Genomic DNA, 14,428 nt, shown 5'->3' on the forward strand with positions numbered 1-14,428 from the left:
AGGGATTGTCTTCACGTCTCCCTATAATCCAGTCAACATTCTGTTGAGCTCTCTTTGCACGATGTCACTTATTAATACGTGTTTTTTTGCTGTCATCTTTGCTTACATTCAGAATGATTAGTGCTTTCCTTTTTTTTTGTGGAAATCGTGCAGCAATGAAACCTCTTAAAACCCGTCCGCTGTGACTAAAGCTGTCTCATGTTTCTGGACTTTTGGTGTCGAGGAACTCGAGGGGAAGAATATGATTGGCGATTTCCAGTCTATTTTTCCGTCATATGCAGAGTCGGTACGCGTGTCAGTGATTTATAACGTGTAGCGGTGCAGAGCACCTTGTGCTGGTCTCCTGAGCCTGCCGGATGCACTTTCACCAGAACCAGCGGTCCGTTCTGGAGAGATGGATGTGTGGCCGTGCTGCCGACTAAACAAATATCCCTCCTCATATTCAATCTTCATTTCAGCTCAGTGTGTGCACCTCATTACTGTGGAAACCAAGCCTGTTTAGCTGTGGTCAGTTGAAATAATGAGAGACGCGTCTCCCGTGATGTCAAAGGACATTTTTCTCTCCTCCAGGATAAAAAAAGAAAAGAAAAAAAGATTCACATCACTTGGGCATCAGCGATTGGTCACGTTTGGCCAAAGGAGCCATTACACATATTGACTCTAGTGCGTGATGACATTCAAAACTAAACAAACCCTGTAACAGTCATTTAAACGAAGCAGAAAAAAAAAGAGGGGGGAAAAAAGTGTAAATGCTGCAAAAGCCTCTTTGTGCTGCCATTTGTTGTTTGAATGCCGCGCACACTGTTTGACACCCACGCACTCTGCAGACCTTCAGCCACCTTCAGCGCTCGCATTATTTATACAGTGAGCGTGCGCCGCATTAGCCGCTTTTTCCTCCAGTGACCCGGTGACCGGAGGTAGAACCTCTCCCTTCTGCTTAATTTGTTGGATGTCGGAACTGCAGTCCAAACTGACAATAGCAGCCTGATAACAACCAGACACACTCACACAGCTAATATCCTTTGTCAAAACAAAAAAAAATTGAGCATCACCAAAAAACAAACCTACTTTTACCTCCATTAAATCTTTGACTTACCTTCTACTTCTTTCTGGACAACTGCAGGAAACAGAAAAACAGACATTTTTGTTAGTGTTGACAGCAGAATAAAACATATTCCAGTTTTATTGTCTACATATCATTGGCAGAAACATCTTTCTTTTATTTTTTTGCATAATTCTACCATAGAAATGACTGATCTAAAGGTGGCAATGAAGACAGGCAGTAAAGGCAGTAAAGACCCCCCACTTTGGTCTAAGAGTTTCAAGGCAATTAAAACTCTGTGACTGGCATTTAAAAGAGAGACACCTGAAGTGTTTTTCAAAGAGGAAAAGGGGAAAGAAAAAAGAAAAAACTCTAAAGCATTTACGCTTTCTCTTCCGTACAGTTAAGAGTTTCAAAGCCGGCTTTATGATGCTAAATTCTTTGCCAGCTGTTCTGCACATTTTTTTTTTCATGGGGAGGGAAATGACATCCTCTTGGTGGCCTGTTTGATGTCTCGGTGTTGAAAACATGCAAACACCTTTCACATTAGAAAGCTGGTATCCTCTGTGAGGCGAAGATAACAGCCTGAAAGTGCAGCCGCACGGCAGCACACTTCAAGTGGGCTTTATTGATTATCCTTTGCGGCTCATTGAGGGGTATGGACTGTATGTTCGGAACAGGATATTAATGACGTGTTTCATTTCAAATATGTGCAGCGACAATCGCAGCACAATGAAGGTAAGGGGAGAAGGCTCTGATGAACAGCTCCTGAGACTTTAAAGGGACATCTAAAAGCCTGTATCGTCTTCGCCTCAATAAAAATCGCAGATTTTTGTGGCAAAATAGTTCTTTTTTTGAACCGAGGCAGGGATTCTCTTAATTAAAACACTTAAAACCGTGAAGCTATGTTCACACCGGGCTTGTAAACGTGCGTTGACGTGACCACTTCCACAGAAAATGCTATGTTTCATCTTCCAAATTCACACGTTTATGCACCGCTAGACAGGTTTGTAAGTCTGTTTTTAGTAGAAAGCGAGCTCATGGAACGCACGCTGAAAGTTAAACCATTTCAACTTTGACCAATCAGGGACTCTGATTGGGTAGTGAAGTACAGATGGCGTACCCTTCAATTCACGAAGGTGCCAACCAACCACTTGCAGTTTGCTGCAACTCTATCACACCAAGTCTTTCATACATCGCAATAGAGCTGTGAAAGAAAAAGCATGGGGCAAGATTTTCCAAACATTTATCAGCAAGACTCTTCCAACTGAGGACATGCGCTAGTATGGGATAGCAAAAGTTCAGTCTGACGTATACTACAAAGGCGTTCAAGAACCTGCATTCAACACGTCCTTAAACGTGCGCTACATGCGTTCAAGGACGTGTTGAAACCGGATTTACACTGGTCCATCTGTGGTGGGTCTCTGTTGCGTTGCAGTGATACAAAAAAACACAACCTTCACGGATCAATCGGAATGTTTACATCGCCTCAATCATGACTGCGTCTGACCTCCAACACTTTTCAAGATAAGCTTTCCGCAGGAGCTTTATTTCTAGTCTGCCGACGCATCAATTTTGTGGCAAAAAGCCAGAGAAACAGGAAATAGGTCTGGGTTTCAAAATAAAAACTTGCGTTACTTTTAAAATCAAACTTTATAAAATGTTATTTATTCTCAAGGTGAGGTGCCCACGCAATGACGTAAATTAACTTTGCTGAGAACCCCATCGTTCGTTTTCGCCATGGACGGTGAAAGTACAGGGACTCAGAAAAAGTATAAGGACTCAGAAAAAGTATAAGGACTCTGCCACCCTAGACCTGCGGGTAACAGAACAAACCACTTTTACAGAAGCCAAGGGGGAGGCAGGATGGACCGGAGATGCAATGGAGACTATGTAAACTAACCCACGGCTGTGAGATGGACTTCCCACACAACACTAGAGACGCACTGCCAGTGTAAATCAGGCATAAGAGCATACAATACATTATTTAGCTGTTACCCTTTCTTTTATCATTTGGCTCCCTTAGTTTAAGAAATTCAGCAGATACTGTCACTATTTGAGTCTGCAGAAAAGAAAGCGAGCCGTGTTTGACTCTGCTAAAAATACACCCTTCTGCAAACAGAGGGATGATCTCCTCCTCACCTTCGTTGCAGTACCTTCCCCGGTAGCTGGTACTGATACAGTTGCACAGGACCTCTCCTTGATTGATGGAGCAGATCCCTTTGTTGCTGCAGGGAGAGTCTGTGGCACATATGTACTCCAAGTCATTGTGGACCGCCTGACCATCCAGCAAGATAGGAAGCGCCTCCCCCACCTTCAAATTGCTGATGAAGCCCTGAAACGGCGGCTCGTATTTGACGGTGCTCGAGGTCAGAGCGGAGAGACGTACGTCTGGCGAGATGCCTCCAACGTACAGGTCACTAGCCACCACCATCTCCTTTCTCTTGGACTTTACTTCAGCCGTTTTCTCCTCGTTGTCCACGACCAGCCTGGTCTCTCTGTAATTGCGGGTGAGCATGACTCTGTGCCAGCGCTGGTCGTTGACGTACGTCTCTGTGTGCAGGAAGGCTGGCTCGGCACAGTGGATGGTGAAGCGCAGCTGGAGCCTGCCGTCCACGAGCAGAAGCTCCAGGAAGTCGCAGTTCCCCCCATCGTCTAGGTAGAGCACCAGGGCTTTGGTGATGTTGGTCTTCAAAATAAAGCTGAGCTCACCTGTCACCTTTGCGTCCCATTGGCCGTAGCGCGTCCACTGGCCAGGAACCCCTTCATATTCCAAAGCTAACCCACCTAGTATCGATCCTGCTAGAAGCAAGAACCAGGAGACCTTGCCTTTATAGCTTCCCATGCTGGTCACTGCCTGATATCTTCTTCTGGCTCTCGTGTGGCGTCCAATTTAATCAGGAAGTCTTTAAGTATTCTCTACAGTTGCTTTGTTATCAGGCAAAATTCACAGAAATAAGGCTGCTTGTCCAGTGGAGAAGTTCATCTAGCCCTGACTGTCTATCTTGACTCTTTTGGTCATCTCCTAGCACCAGCGGGACATCGCAGACCACTATGCATCTACTTAGGCTCAGCTGACATAGAAAACAAACAACACGGCTGATCCAAAAGACTGTGAGCTTCTTCTTCTTCGCCATCCAGTGTCCTGGGCTCCATCCAGCACTGTTTCCGTCAGTTCTCCATGGGTCGTCTAGGCATGTCGCCTGGGTGCGGCCGTCGCTCCCGTCAGCAGCCCATCATCCTAACAAATGACAAAGGATGCATAGTGAACAGCTAAAAGTGTTGCATTGCATACAAACATGACATTTTTGCATTAATTGTGAGGAAATGAGTAAATAAGATGGATGCCACAATTCTAAAACTGAGCCATCTGTTAAACCATTGAACCGAATCGTGGGGAAAGTCAATCGTTGCATCACTGCAGCATAAGTTTGCATTTGTTTATGTTGAATGTGTTAAACCCATGTGTTGTGCTATATTAAGGAAGGATTAATTATTTACAGTTTATTTACATTACAGCAGGCTTAGTATGAGCCAACTGAAAGATTTTTCTTTATTGTTACTCACCTGTTTTATGACACTCAAATCATATACCAAACTGAAACAAAACCACAGCCCGAAAATTAAGGTTTGAACCAAATTGTGGGGAATAGGAATTGAAGCAAGAATCAGACGTCTGTTCTGGTCTCAGTTTTGGGGGTCCATGTCCTCCTTCAGTATCCAGGCAGACACAAGTTTCTCTTTAAAGACCCACTCTAATGAAAATGGTGTTTTTGACACGTTCTTGTTGCATTATTCTCATGATGGAGGACACATATCTATCTTTTTGTTGCACCGATGATGTTAGGTTTGGGATTTGAGGGGCTGTAGGCTAGCAGGAGAGCCTGTAAACAGACGGATGATGGGATAAATGTGTTTATTATCAAATGATTCTGTAGAAAATAACTCTTTTAGATTATTATTGAAATACAATGCATCTCCATTCGAAGACATTCTCATAAGCGCGTCTGCAAAAGGAAGCTTCCACCATGACTGAGACAGCTCCTGGCCATGCCTTGATGATCTACAGTTGGTTTGAAAGCAGATTTTTTTTTTAGGAAAACTAGTGTTTTCATACCAGGAATAAGGTCTTTTCCAAAGATAATGTGTGTCAAACCAGGCACCAATGTGAATCTTAGTGTATTATAGTCCAAATATGGCCAATTTAGAAAAATCCCTCTGTCAGACACATCAGTTATATCTGAATACACTAAAAATGTAACAGGAATTTTGCTTTTAATGGCCTTTTAAAGTATTTTACAATATGGCCACAATCACTTCAAGTGCAAATGATGGCTATTAGAAAAGATTGGTTGTCACAGGGTCACTTGCAGGTCTAAAAGAAACACCTTCTTAAACAGAAGGCTTGCTCCTGTTGTGCGTTATTAGAAACAATTCTAAAATGTGTGGTTACACATTATTAATAACAATAAAATGTTTCAAACTTTAAACAAAAAAAAAAAAGAGATGGATGACGGGAGATGGAGGTGGGATTACTCCAGGCCAACAGTCCGGTCCACACCTCAGAGGTGAATTTCTAATGAGCGGCTGCCGCTCTGCACAAACTAAGTCCTAGAAAAGGAAGCAGGTTTCTTGATTTGGGGTAAAAACTACAAAATAATCACTAACAGACCACCGAGAACGCTTTTAAAATGACTCAAAAGATAAAGAGAGAGGGTCTTTGAGACCTGCTTGATTCTAAAAGCTGTTTGTAAAGGTCTCCTTCATTGGATTGGATCAGTGCAATCTATTGGCTCTCTTTTCTCTGAGATGCTAAGTCCCTGGAGCCCGCCGTGCTCCCTGGACTCAAACGAAGACGTTAACTGAGCGGCACATGCCAGTAGGAGAGCAGGGGGTGATGAAGAGGAAGCGGTTCATGTTCGAGGCAAACAAACGCGCAATAAACTCCAATGTTATTTGACAACAAAGAAGGGCGTGCCTCTTAGACGCCTCAGGGCGAGCGGAGGCATGGCGTGACTCATGATTGGCATTCAGGCTGCAAACCTGGTGTCAAGCAGAAATGACACTGCAGGAAATTACACAAACTCGGAGCGAAAAGAGAAAAAAAAACGTGTTTAAACAATGAGCTTTTATTTACTTGTCAATAATCTCCGGAGACCAAGGCTGGGATGGATGGAATTCAGCAGGCAACTGCAATCTGCAGGTGCAGCTTGACACAGGCTCGCGTCTTTGTGCCAAAGACCTCTTGGCGCCCAAAACCAATTAAAAACCTATAAAAAGGCAATAGAATCCCAATTAAGTGATCAACACCGAGATCAGCTGCTATAATTAAACAGAGTAGAACAACTATAGATGTTCAGGAAGCTTTTACAGCCCTCCATTTATCACCGCTGAATTGAGAAACATTTAACAAGCCATTCCGAATACAGGCTACCCTGCGAAGGCTGGGAACTACACATTCAGTCAGCCGCCTTTCTCCAAATTTAATGCAGCACTTCCTTTGAAACTTACCGATCTACTGCTGTCCAATAAGTCAGGGTCCAATAATTCCAAGCTGCTCTAAATAATTGGCGATTCAACAAATAGACGGTTTACAATTAAATGGCAACAGAAAAACAAATCTCCAGAAAATCCTGGTGAAAACAAACTGAGCTCTTTATTTTTTTTTGTGTGTGTTTCTATCAATTTGACTTTTACAACATTTGAACTTTTTCTGATTCGGGGTCGAAGATGTCACGAGGGTTCACCCCAGCAAATAAATCAAAGATTCCCTCTGAGGTGTCGTGTGGCTGCAGGCTTGAAGAAAAGCCCTCTGATAGATGGGTTTATCATGGGAATAGCTGCATCCCGGAAGGTCATAAAAACTGACACCTTCCCCACAGGATGAATTGCTGTTTGCCAGGGTCAGGTATGGCGTGTGAAATGTTTTTCAGATCCATGCCCAGGCTGGATGGTCAGCTGCAGCCTGAGCTGACTCCGAAAAAACCCACACTATGGCAGTGTTGTGAGGCACACAATGATCAGATCTTTAATCAGATCTGATTAAACATCTAATGCAAAATCTGTATTTTGAAACAGACTCTAGGAAGAATAAGAATTAAAGCTGCAAGCAGCATTGAATGCCCTTCACTGCTCCTTTTTGACCCGTCCTCTTTGGTCAGAGCTGTACAAATTACACTGATTTCAAAGTGGCAGATTTTCTCTTGGTTCTATCTCCATAGCAACCATTTTATTATTTGGTCATCTGGGAGTGATGAACAGGTGTATGTAATTTTTAGAAGAATTGTCAAAAGTACATTTTTGGATTTCCTTGGCAACGGAGGTTTTTGTAAACCATACCTCCTGATATATTCATATCATATGTCAAATATTTTGGTTCATCTTGATCCAAGAACATTATCACAATGTTCCAGTACAAATTGTGCAAGCAACAGGGAAACACTTTTGCGAGCTCGCCATGCTATCACCATTCAGAATCTACAAACATGAAAAGCAACATTTTTTCCCTATTTGCTTCCCAGTGATGCTCAAGGAGTAAGGAGGCAATAGACTGAAATTCTTGGTAAAAATTTAAATTTGTAGAAGGTGCTAAAGGTGATTTTTTTGTTTGATAGGAGCCTTTTTCCAAGGTCAAAGGTCAACAAAACTTTATTTATGTTTGTAGAGTTCAGCTGGCGGCTTGATTCGAAATTCATTTGGTTTTTTCCCCCCTGAGGAAATATATGAAAATTGCCATAATGATTTTAAAACTGCCTTTGGATGTCCACGATTTTGGTCCCAATCGTTTTTTTGTTGGAGGTCGTTCACTGTTCCCAAATCTTTACACTAGCTGCGTTTACATGGTAAAAGTAATCGGAAAGAATGCCTGATTGGAAGGAAAACGCGTCATGTAAACACGCCATTCGGAATAGTCTGCCCCAGTCAGACTCGTTCGGATCAAAATTTCCCTCCGATCGAGATAGGTGGGTTATACCGATTGTTGATCCGATTGTTGTTCATGTAAACGGTTCATTCCGATCGTGTGTTACTTCTGCTCTGGTTTTACGTCATGCATAGACGATGTTTCGCTCCAGAGAAAGTTTTGGAGCTTAAACCGACCGGGATGCTCTGGATCGGCGTATACGACAGCGTGTTCCAGTTCCTGCCAATATCCAGCAACTTCGCACAGCCATTGAAGAAGAGTGGACCAACATTCCACAGGCCACAATAGACAACTTGATCAACTCTATGCGATGGAGATGTGTCGCACTTCATGAGGCAAATGGTGGTCACACCAGATCCTGACTGGTTGTCTGAGTCCCCTGACCCCCTCAATAAAACTAAACCGAAGATTTCAGAGTGGCCTTTTCTTGGGGCCAGTCTAAGGCACACCTGTGCAATAATCATGCTGTCTAATCAGCATCTTGATATGGCACACCTGCGAGGTGGGATGGATTGTCTTGGCAAAGGAGAAGTGCTCACTATCACAGATTTAGACAGATTTGTGAACAATATTTCAGAGAACTGGGTATTTTGTGTATGTGGAAAATGTTTCACATCTTTAAGTTCATACCATAAAAAAAGGGAGCAATAACAAAAGTGTTGCGTTTATGTTTTTGGTCAGTGTATATATATATATATATATATATATATATATATATATATATAGGTATATCTTTCATATTGTCGTCTCAAAAGTAGCTCACATGCCAAAAAAGTGTGGGCACCCCTGGTCTAGAAATTCCTGGGAAAATATAATAACAGGAAGGTTTCATGTATGTTTTTGTATTTCTGATTTATTTTTTTAAATCCTGTCATTTAAAATCTGTCTTAATAAAGAAATTGGATCTTTTTTTGTGTGTTTACAACAGTTTGTTAATCAGACAAACAGCTGGAAAAAGGGTAATCTTCCACCTGGAATTTAGCAGATTTTTGTCAGAGCCTTGTTCAGAGCTTTTTCTGAAATTCTAAATGTTAAAAAGATATTTCCCAGAGGCCATCTAAAAGATTTTCCTAGTTCAAATGAATAACCTGGAATTATACGATTTGAAAAACAAAGCTGTTTATTCTAAGGGTTTGACACCGTTTGGAAAAACAGGTGTAAGGGCGAGCGTTTCAGACAGCTTCTGCAGGAACTCACAATCTTCACTTGATTTTTAATATGAAACGACAGAAATAGTTGAGCAAAGAATGTAAAATAATAAAAGGCACCAAGACAGAGAATTTCAACCCTCAGCTGCTTTGTCTGCTCAGCAGCTCACAGCTGGATGGTCACAGCATGAAGACTGCAGATGAGTCACACTTCACACAAAGACATCTCCCTCTCAGCCTATGTTCTGCAGACATGTGTGTCTTTTCATATATTCATTACTTTCTATGTGGCTTATCTATAAGAGACACTGATGACAGATTGGAAGGTTGGGACCCCACAGAGCCTGTTTTCCTACAGGACTAACAAAATTGGTTGGAACGTTCCTCCAGTTTGGTATGGTCACCCCATCAACAGAATCTCATGAAAGACTTCAAAAGCCGGGTGGGATCTCCCGAATCGACCATGGTCAAACTCCCGCTGCTACTACTCAGAGAAAGGACAAAAGGATGGGCGTAGGGGCTGAAGGTTCAGCAGGTACTCATTACACATGTGTGGGTATCACACAGAGTTAACATTGAAGGGAATGAGACTCAACCCTTTTTTTCTGTTGCTGTTACTGAACCCACCACCTGCTGGAGCAGAACAGCAGGGAGGATGGTGAGATGCTCAGGAACTTGTCTGTAAACACAGCTGTGATCCTAAAGACTCACTCTCCACCATTAAACAGGTTAGTGGTGAGAAGAAAGCTAGAGGTGGCTGGAGGCTGTCTGTTAGCAAAAAATGGGCAAACTTGCGAGGTGGCCCGTGCAAATTAGAAGGGTGGTAGACCGCTCAGTCAGCCTATAGAGACAAGACTTTCGAGTGCAATATGAAGTAGGTGAGACAGGTGAGTCGTACAAATGTTTCATTTTGTCCATTTCATCAACTTCCCCAACTCCTGCAGAAGGCACAAGGAGCTGGTTAGAGCTTTTCGCGTGACAAGTGCCCACCCCTTGCTTGCAGCCTATTAGAATTTAGAAAATCAACCAATCAAGAGTATAGTGTTTATCTGCATCCTACAAGTGTTCGACAAGCATTTACATATTACATGCACATACTGTGCATGTAGCATTGTCACAGGGTCAATGAGGGGCCAGTCCTTGCACCTAACTAACGACTGGAGTGTGGCATAAGGTAGTTTGCACCCGCCATCAGTGCGTGCAAACTATATTAGCCAGACACGTTGAATATATACATAGCCTATTAAATTATAAAAAAGCCCTGCGTAGAGCTAGAAGCCAGTACTATTCAACCTTAATATCAGAGAATGGGAATAATCCAAGATTTCTTTTTAGCACTATTGCTAGATTAACTCGCAGTCAGAGCTCAGTAGAACCACATGTTCCTGTTTCTCTTAGCTCTGATGATTTTCTTACAATTTTCTATAGTAAAATCTCAAATATTAGACACAAGTTGAATCAAGTTATTCCTACTATCAGCCCAGAGCAGGCTGAAGCGGTAGAACTCGAGGCATCCATAGAAACCTTTGTAACATTAGACTGCGTCACTGCTGTGGATCAAGCGGAAAAAGCAACAATTATTATGTCCTGTAAATCCTCAACTTGTTTGTTAGATGCAATTCCTACTAGGCTTTTTAAAGAAACCTTTCCTCTAATTACTGATTCCATATTAACAATAATAAATACCTCTCTGGAAATGGTTACGTGCCACAGTCTTTTAAAAATGCAGTTGTTTAACCTCTTCTGAAAAAGCTCAGTTTGGATCCTAGCAACTATAGACCAATATCAAACCTCTCCTTTATTTCTAAAATCCTCGAAAGAGTTGTAGTTAAGCAGCTTTACCGCCACCTACAGGACAACAGCCACTTTGAAGAGTTTCAGTCGGGGTTTAGACCTCAAAATAGCACGGAAACTGCACTAGTTAGAGTCTCTAATGACTTGTTATTGGCCTCAGAAAAGGGACTACTTTCTACTCTGGTCCTGTTAGACCTCAGTGCAGCCTTTGACACCATTGACCACAGCATTTTACTCCAAAGATTAGAGCATGACATAGGGATCAGAGGATCTGCCCTCTAGTGGTTTAAATCCTATTTATCCGACAGGTATCAGTTCGTTAATGTAAATGGACATTCCTCTCAGTGCACTCGAGTTAACTACGGAGTCCCACAGGGCTAAGTTTTAGGACCCATCCTGTTTATGCTTTATATGCTACCCCTAGGAAACATAATCAGGAAACATAGCATTAATTTTCATTGTTATGCCGACGATACGCAGTTGTATTTATCCATGAAACCTGACCAGAATGACAATATAGAGAAATTGAATGCCTGCATCAGAGACATCAAGACCTGGATGACAATTAATTACCTCCTCTTGAACCCAGAAAAAACAGAGGTCATTATACTAGGTCCTAAAAACCTCAGAGATGCTCTGTCTCCTCAGATAGTCTTTTTTCACCTGCGGAATATTGCTAAGATCAAATTCAAATTCAAATTAATTTTATTTATATAGCACCTTTCATGACAGCAAAGACAGCTCAAGGTGCTGTACATAAAAACAAAATCAAATGCAATATGAGATCAGAAATATACTTTCTAAGAGTGATGCTGAAAAACTCATCCATGCATTTGTTACATCTAGACTGGATTACTGTTATTCTTTGTTGGCAGCGTGTCCTAAGAGTTCCCTAAGAAGTCTCCAGCTTGTTCAGAACGCAGCAGCTAGATTGTTAGCAGGAAGTAGCAGAAGAGATCACATCACTCCTGTGTTAGTTTCGCTCTATTGGCTCCCAGTTGATTCTAGAATCAAGTTCAAGATCCTCCTGTTAACCTACAAGGCCTTACATGGAATGGCCCCATCCTATATTAAGGACCTCATAGTCCCTTACCACCCAAACAGAACACTTCACTCGCAAAATGCAGGACTGCTTTTGGTTCCTAGAATTAGTAAAAGTACAGTTAGAGGTAGAGCGTTTAGCCACCAAGCCCCTGTTTTAATGGAATAAGCTCCCAGCTCATGTAAGAGAGGCCGACTCAGTTTCTACATTCAAAGTTAGACTGAGAACATTCCTCTTTGGACAGGCTTATTATCAGACTAGTTAGTATTCAGAGATTATTTCACTTAATGTTAATATGTTTACATTAAACTTAATAACAATAACTATTTGTTTTAAAAGGCTGCTAGAAGTTGAAGCTGGGGTAACTATGGTGCACTGGGGTTCTGTCCTATTTTCTCATCTACTTCTACCCTCCTTCTCTCCTCTATTCTTGATCATTTTTCATCATTTAGTTCCCTCTGTTTGGTGCAGTGCGATTCATGTAATGTGGGAGTGCTTCCAGATTCCAGTTGGCTTATCCGTGCTCCTGTACCTGACCGTGTACCTCGTCTCTGGCTCGCCTCTACTACTGCTCCTACAACTGGCTGTGGATCCTGGCTCTGGCTCGTCTCTGCTCTGTACCTGGCCGTGTACCTCGTCTCTGCTCCTGCTCCTACAACTGGCTGTGGATACTGGCTCGACTCGCGCCCCCGACTGTCCCCCCAACTCCGGCTGGATGAAGCTCGTCTGCTGGACTTTAAATATGTAGTTGTAGGGTTAGATAAGTTAATTATTCTCTATGAGTTCTGGTAAATCGCCTGTCCGTCCTGGGGGAGGATCCCTCCTTTATTTGGGCACCCCTGAGGTTTCTTCGTTTTTTCCGGAATTCATTTTTTGAAGGAGTTTTTCCTTACCGCGAAGGGGGGTCTAAGGGCAGGGATGCCCAGTTTAGCTTAGTCAGTTTGTTAGTTCAATTTAGTATTTTCCTATTGAATTCTACTCATTCATGATCCTTTTGATTTTATGTTTAACTTTTTCAATTACCGATTCGTAGCCCATCGAGATGACTGTTGTTGTGAATTTGGGCTATACAAATAAAATTGAATTGAATTGAATTGAATAAAAGTCTATGTAAATGAACGTAAACCTGCATTTTGGGCCTCTGTCAAAGTTTTTATGTCTCTTCTTGGGCTCTATGTAAAAAATTGGGCGTACGTTGATCGCGCTCAGAAAGTTCAACCAGATGAACAGCTGAATGCTGACCAATCAGGGACTCTGCTTTTGTAGTGACGTGTAGTGACGTGTGGATTGCATCCTTTTCTAAAAACAGAAACCTTTCTTTGTTTTCCCAGAAAGACGTGCACTTGAACGAGCACAACCCAACAGACTTTATTTTTTAGGCTACGTGCATGTTTTACAGCGGCCTCTCTCCTGGAGAGCAGACATGCTCTTATGTCATGTTTCAAACAGAGAGAGCAGCTTGAAATCACAACGTTAGTTTATAAGTTTCTTTATAACGTTTGATCAGTTTAAATATTTATATATTATTCATCCATTATTTTAAAAAAATGTCAATTAACGTGCAGGGTTTAATAAAAAGCTTGGTGACCGATCATGCCGGCATCATTGATCAAAGGTTGTAAAAACAGTAAACATATTAAGGTAAAGGACGCAAGTCACTCACTGTGCGTGTGTAGTTTTGACAAACTTCTTTGAAAACATTATAGATATATCCAGGTCTCTATATTTAAAACACTGGCTAACCTGCCAAATAAAGAGAAATTCAAATTGTTGCGCGGCTCGAGGCACTCCGGATTAATGCACTTGTTCACCTTGGGAGTAGTAATGCTGCATTCAAGTGTGCTGGGAGTTTGCAGATTTCCTTTGCCCCGACCTACTCTACAAAAACACACACTCAGGGTGTATTCAGTATTAAAGTAAATATCAAGACTTGTTGTTTTACATCTTTTCCTGACATTATATTAAAACAAGTTCATGTTTGGAACAATACTTAAAAAAAAGTGAAGTTGTGAATAATCTATCATGTTTATAAATGAGGATAATTGATTGATTTTAAGCATTGCAGACAAAGCAATAAATAATTCACAGAGATTTATCAAACTCCTTACAGAAATGATTAAATGACTAAAATATACTTTGTACTTCATCAAAGTCGTTATGCTTTTTATGTTCATTTGGGCTTGTATTGTGATTTTTTTTTGCAGTTACTAACCCTGAAGAAGTCCCACACCCTTACCTAACTCTGCTGAAGGAATTTCGACATACTAAAAGCACAACCCTCACATGTCGCCAGTGTAATATAGACAAAAATACAATAGATTTGACAGCAACTATTGCAGAAATGACTTTGGCTGGAAAAGGTGAGGATCTGGGGCCATTTCCTGTTTTCACGGTGGGTGACAAACTCATGAGCTATGCAAAGGAATGCGAATCATTCCTGGAACAACATAAAACTCTGGAAGAAAAGATAAATAATATGA

At 41.7% G+C, this 14,428-nt stretch overlaps 1 protein-coding gene across 8 annotated transcripts in view; it reads right to left on the reverse strand.

Moving 5' to 3' along the window:
- LOC101165088 (neurexin-2) overlaps nt 1–14,428 on the reverse strand; it is a 170,758-nt gene that overhangs the window by 125,961 nt on the left and 30,369 nt on the right. For all 8 annotated transcript variants that reach the window (XM_020708864.2, XM_020708865.2, XM_020708863.2 and 5 more), the window contains exons 2-3: nt 3,185–4,283; nt 1,097–1,117 (exon numbers count right to left, since the gene is read on the reverse strand). In XM_020708864.2, the coding sequence (XP_020564523.1) occupies nt 1,097–1,117; nt 3,185–3,887 (724 nt within the window). In that variant the 5' untranslated portion in view covers nt 3,888–4,283. The remainder of the gene's footprint in view (nt 1–1,096; nt 1,118–3,184; nt 4,284–14,428) is intronic.

Source organism: Oryzias latipes, chromosome 14 (assembly GCF_002234675.1).
Source record: "Oryzias latipes chromosome 14, ASM223467v1".
Taxonomy (NCBI): domain Eukaryota; kingdom Metazoa; phylum Chordata; class Actinopteri; order Beloniformes; family Adrianichthyidae; genus Oryzias; species Oryzias latipes.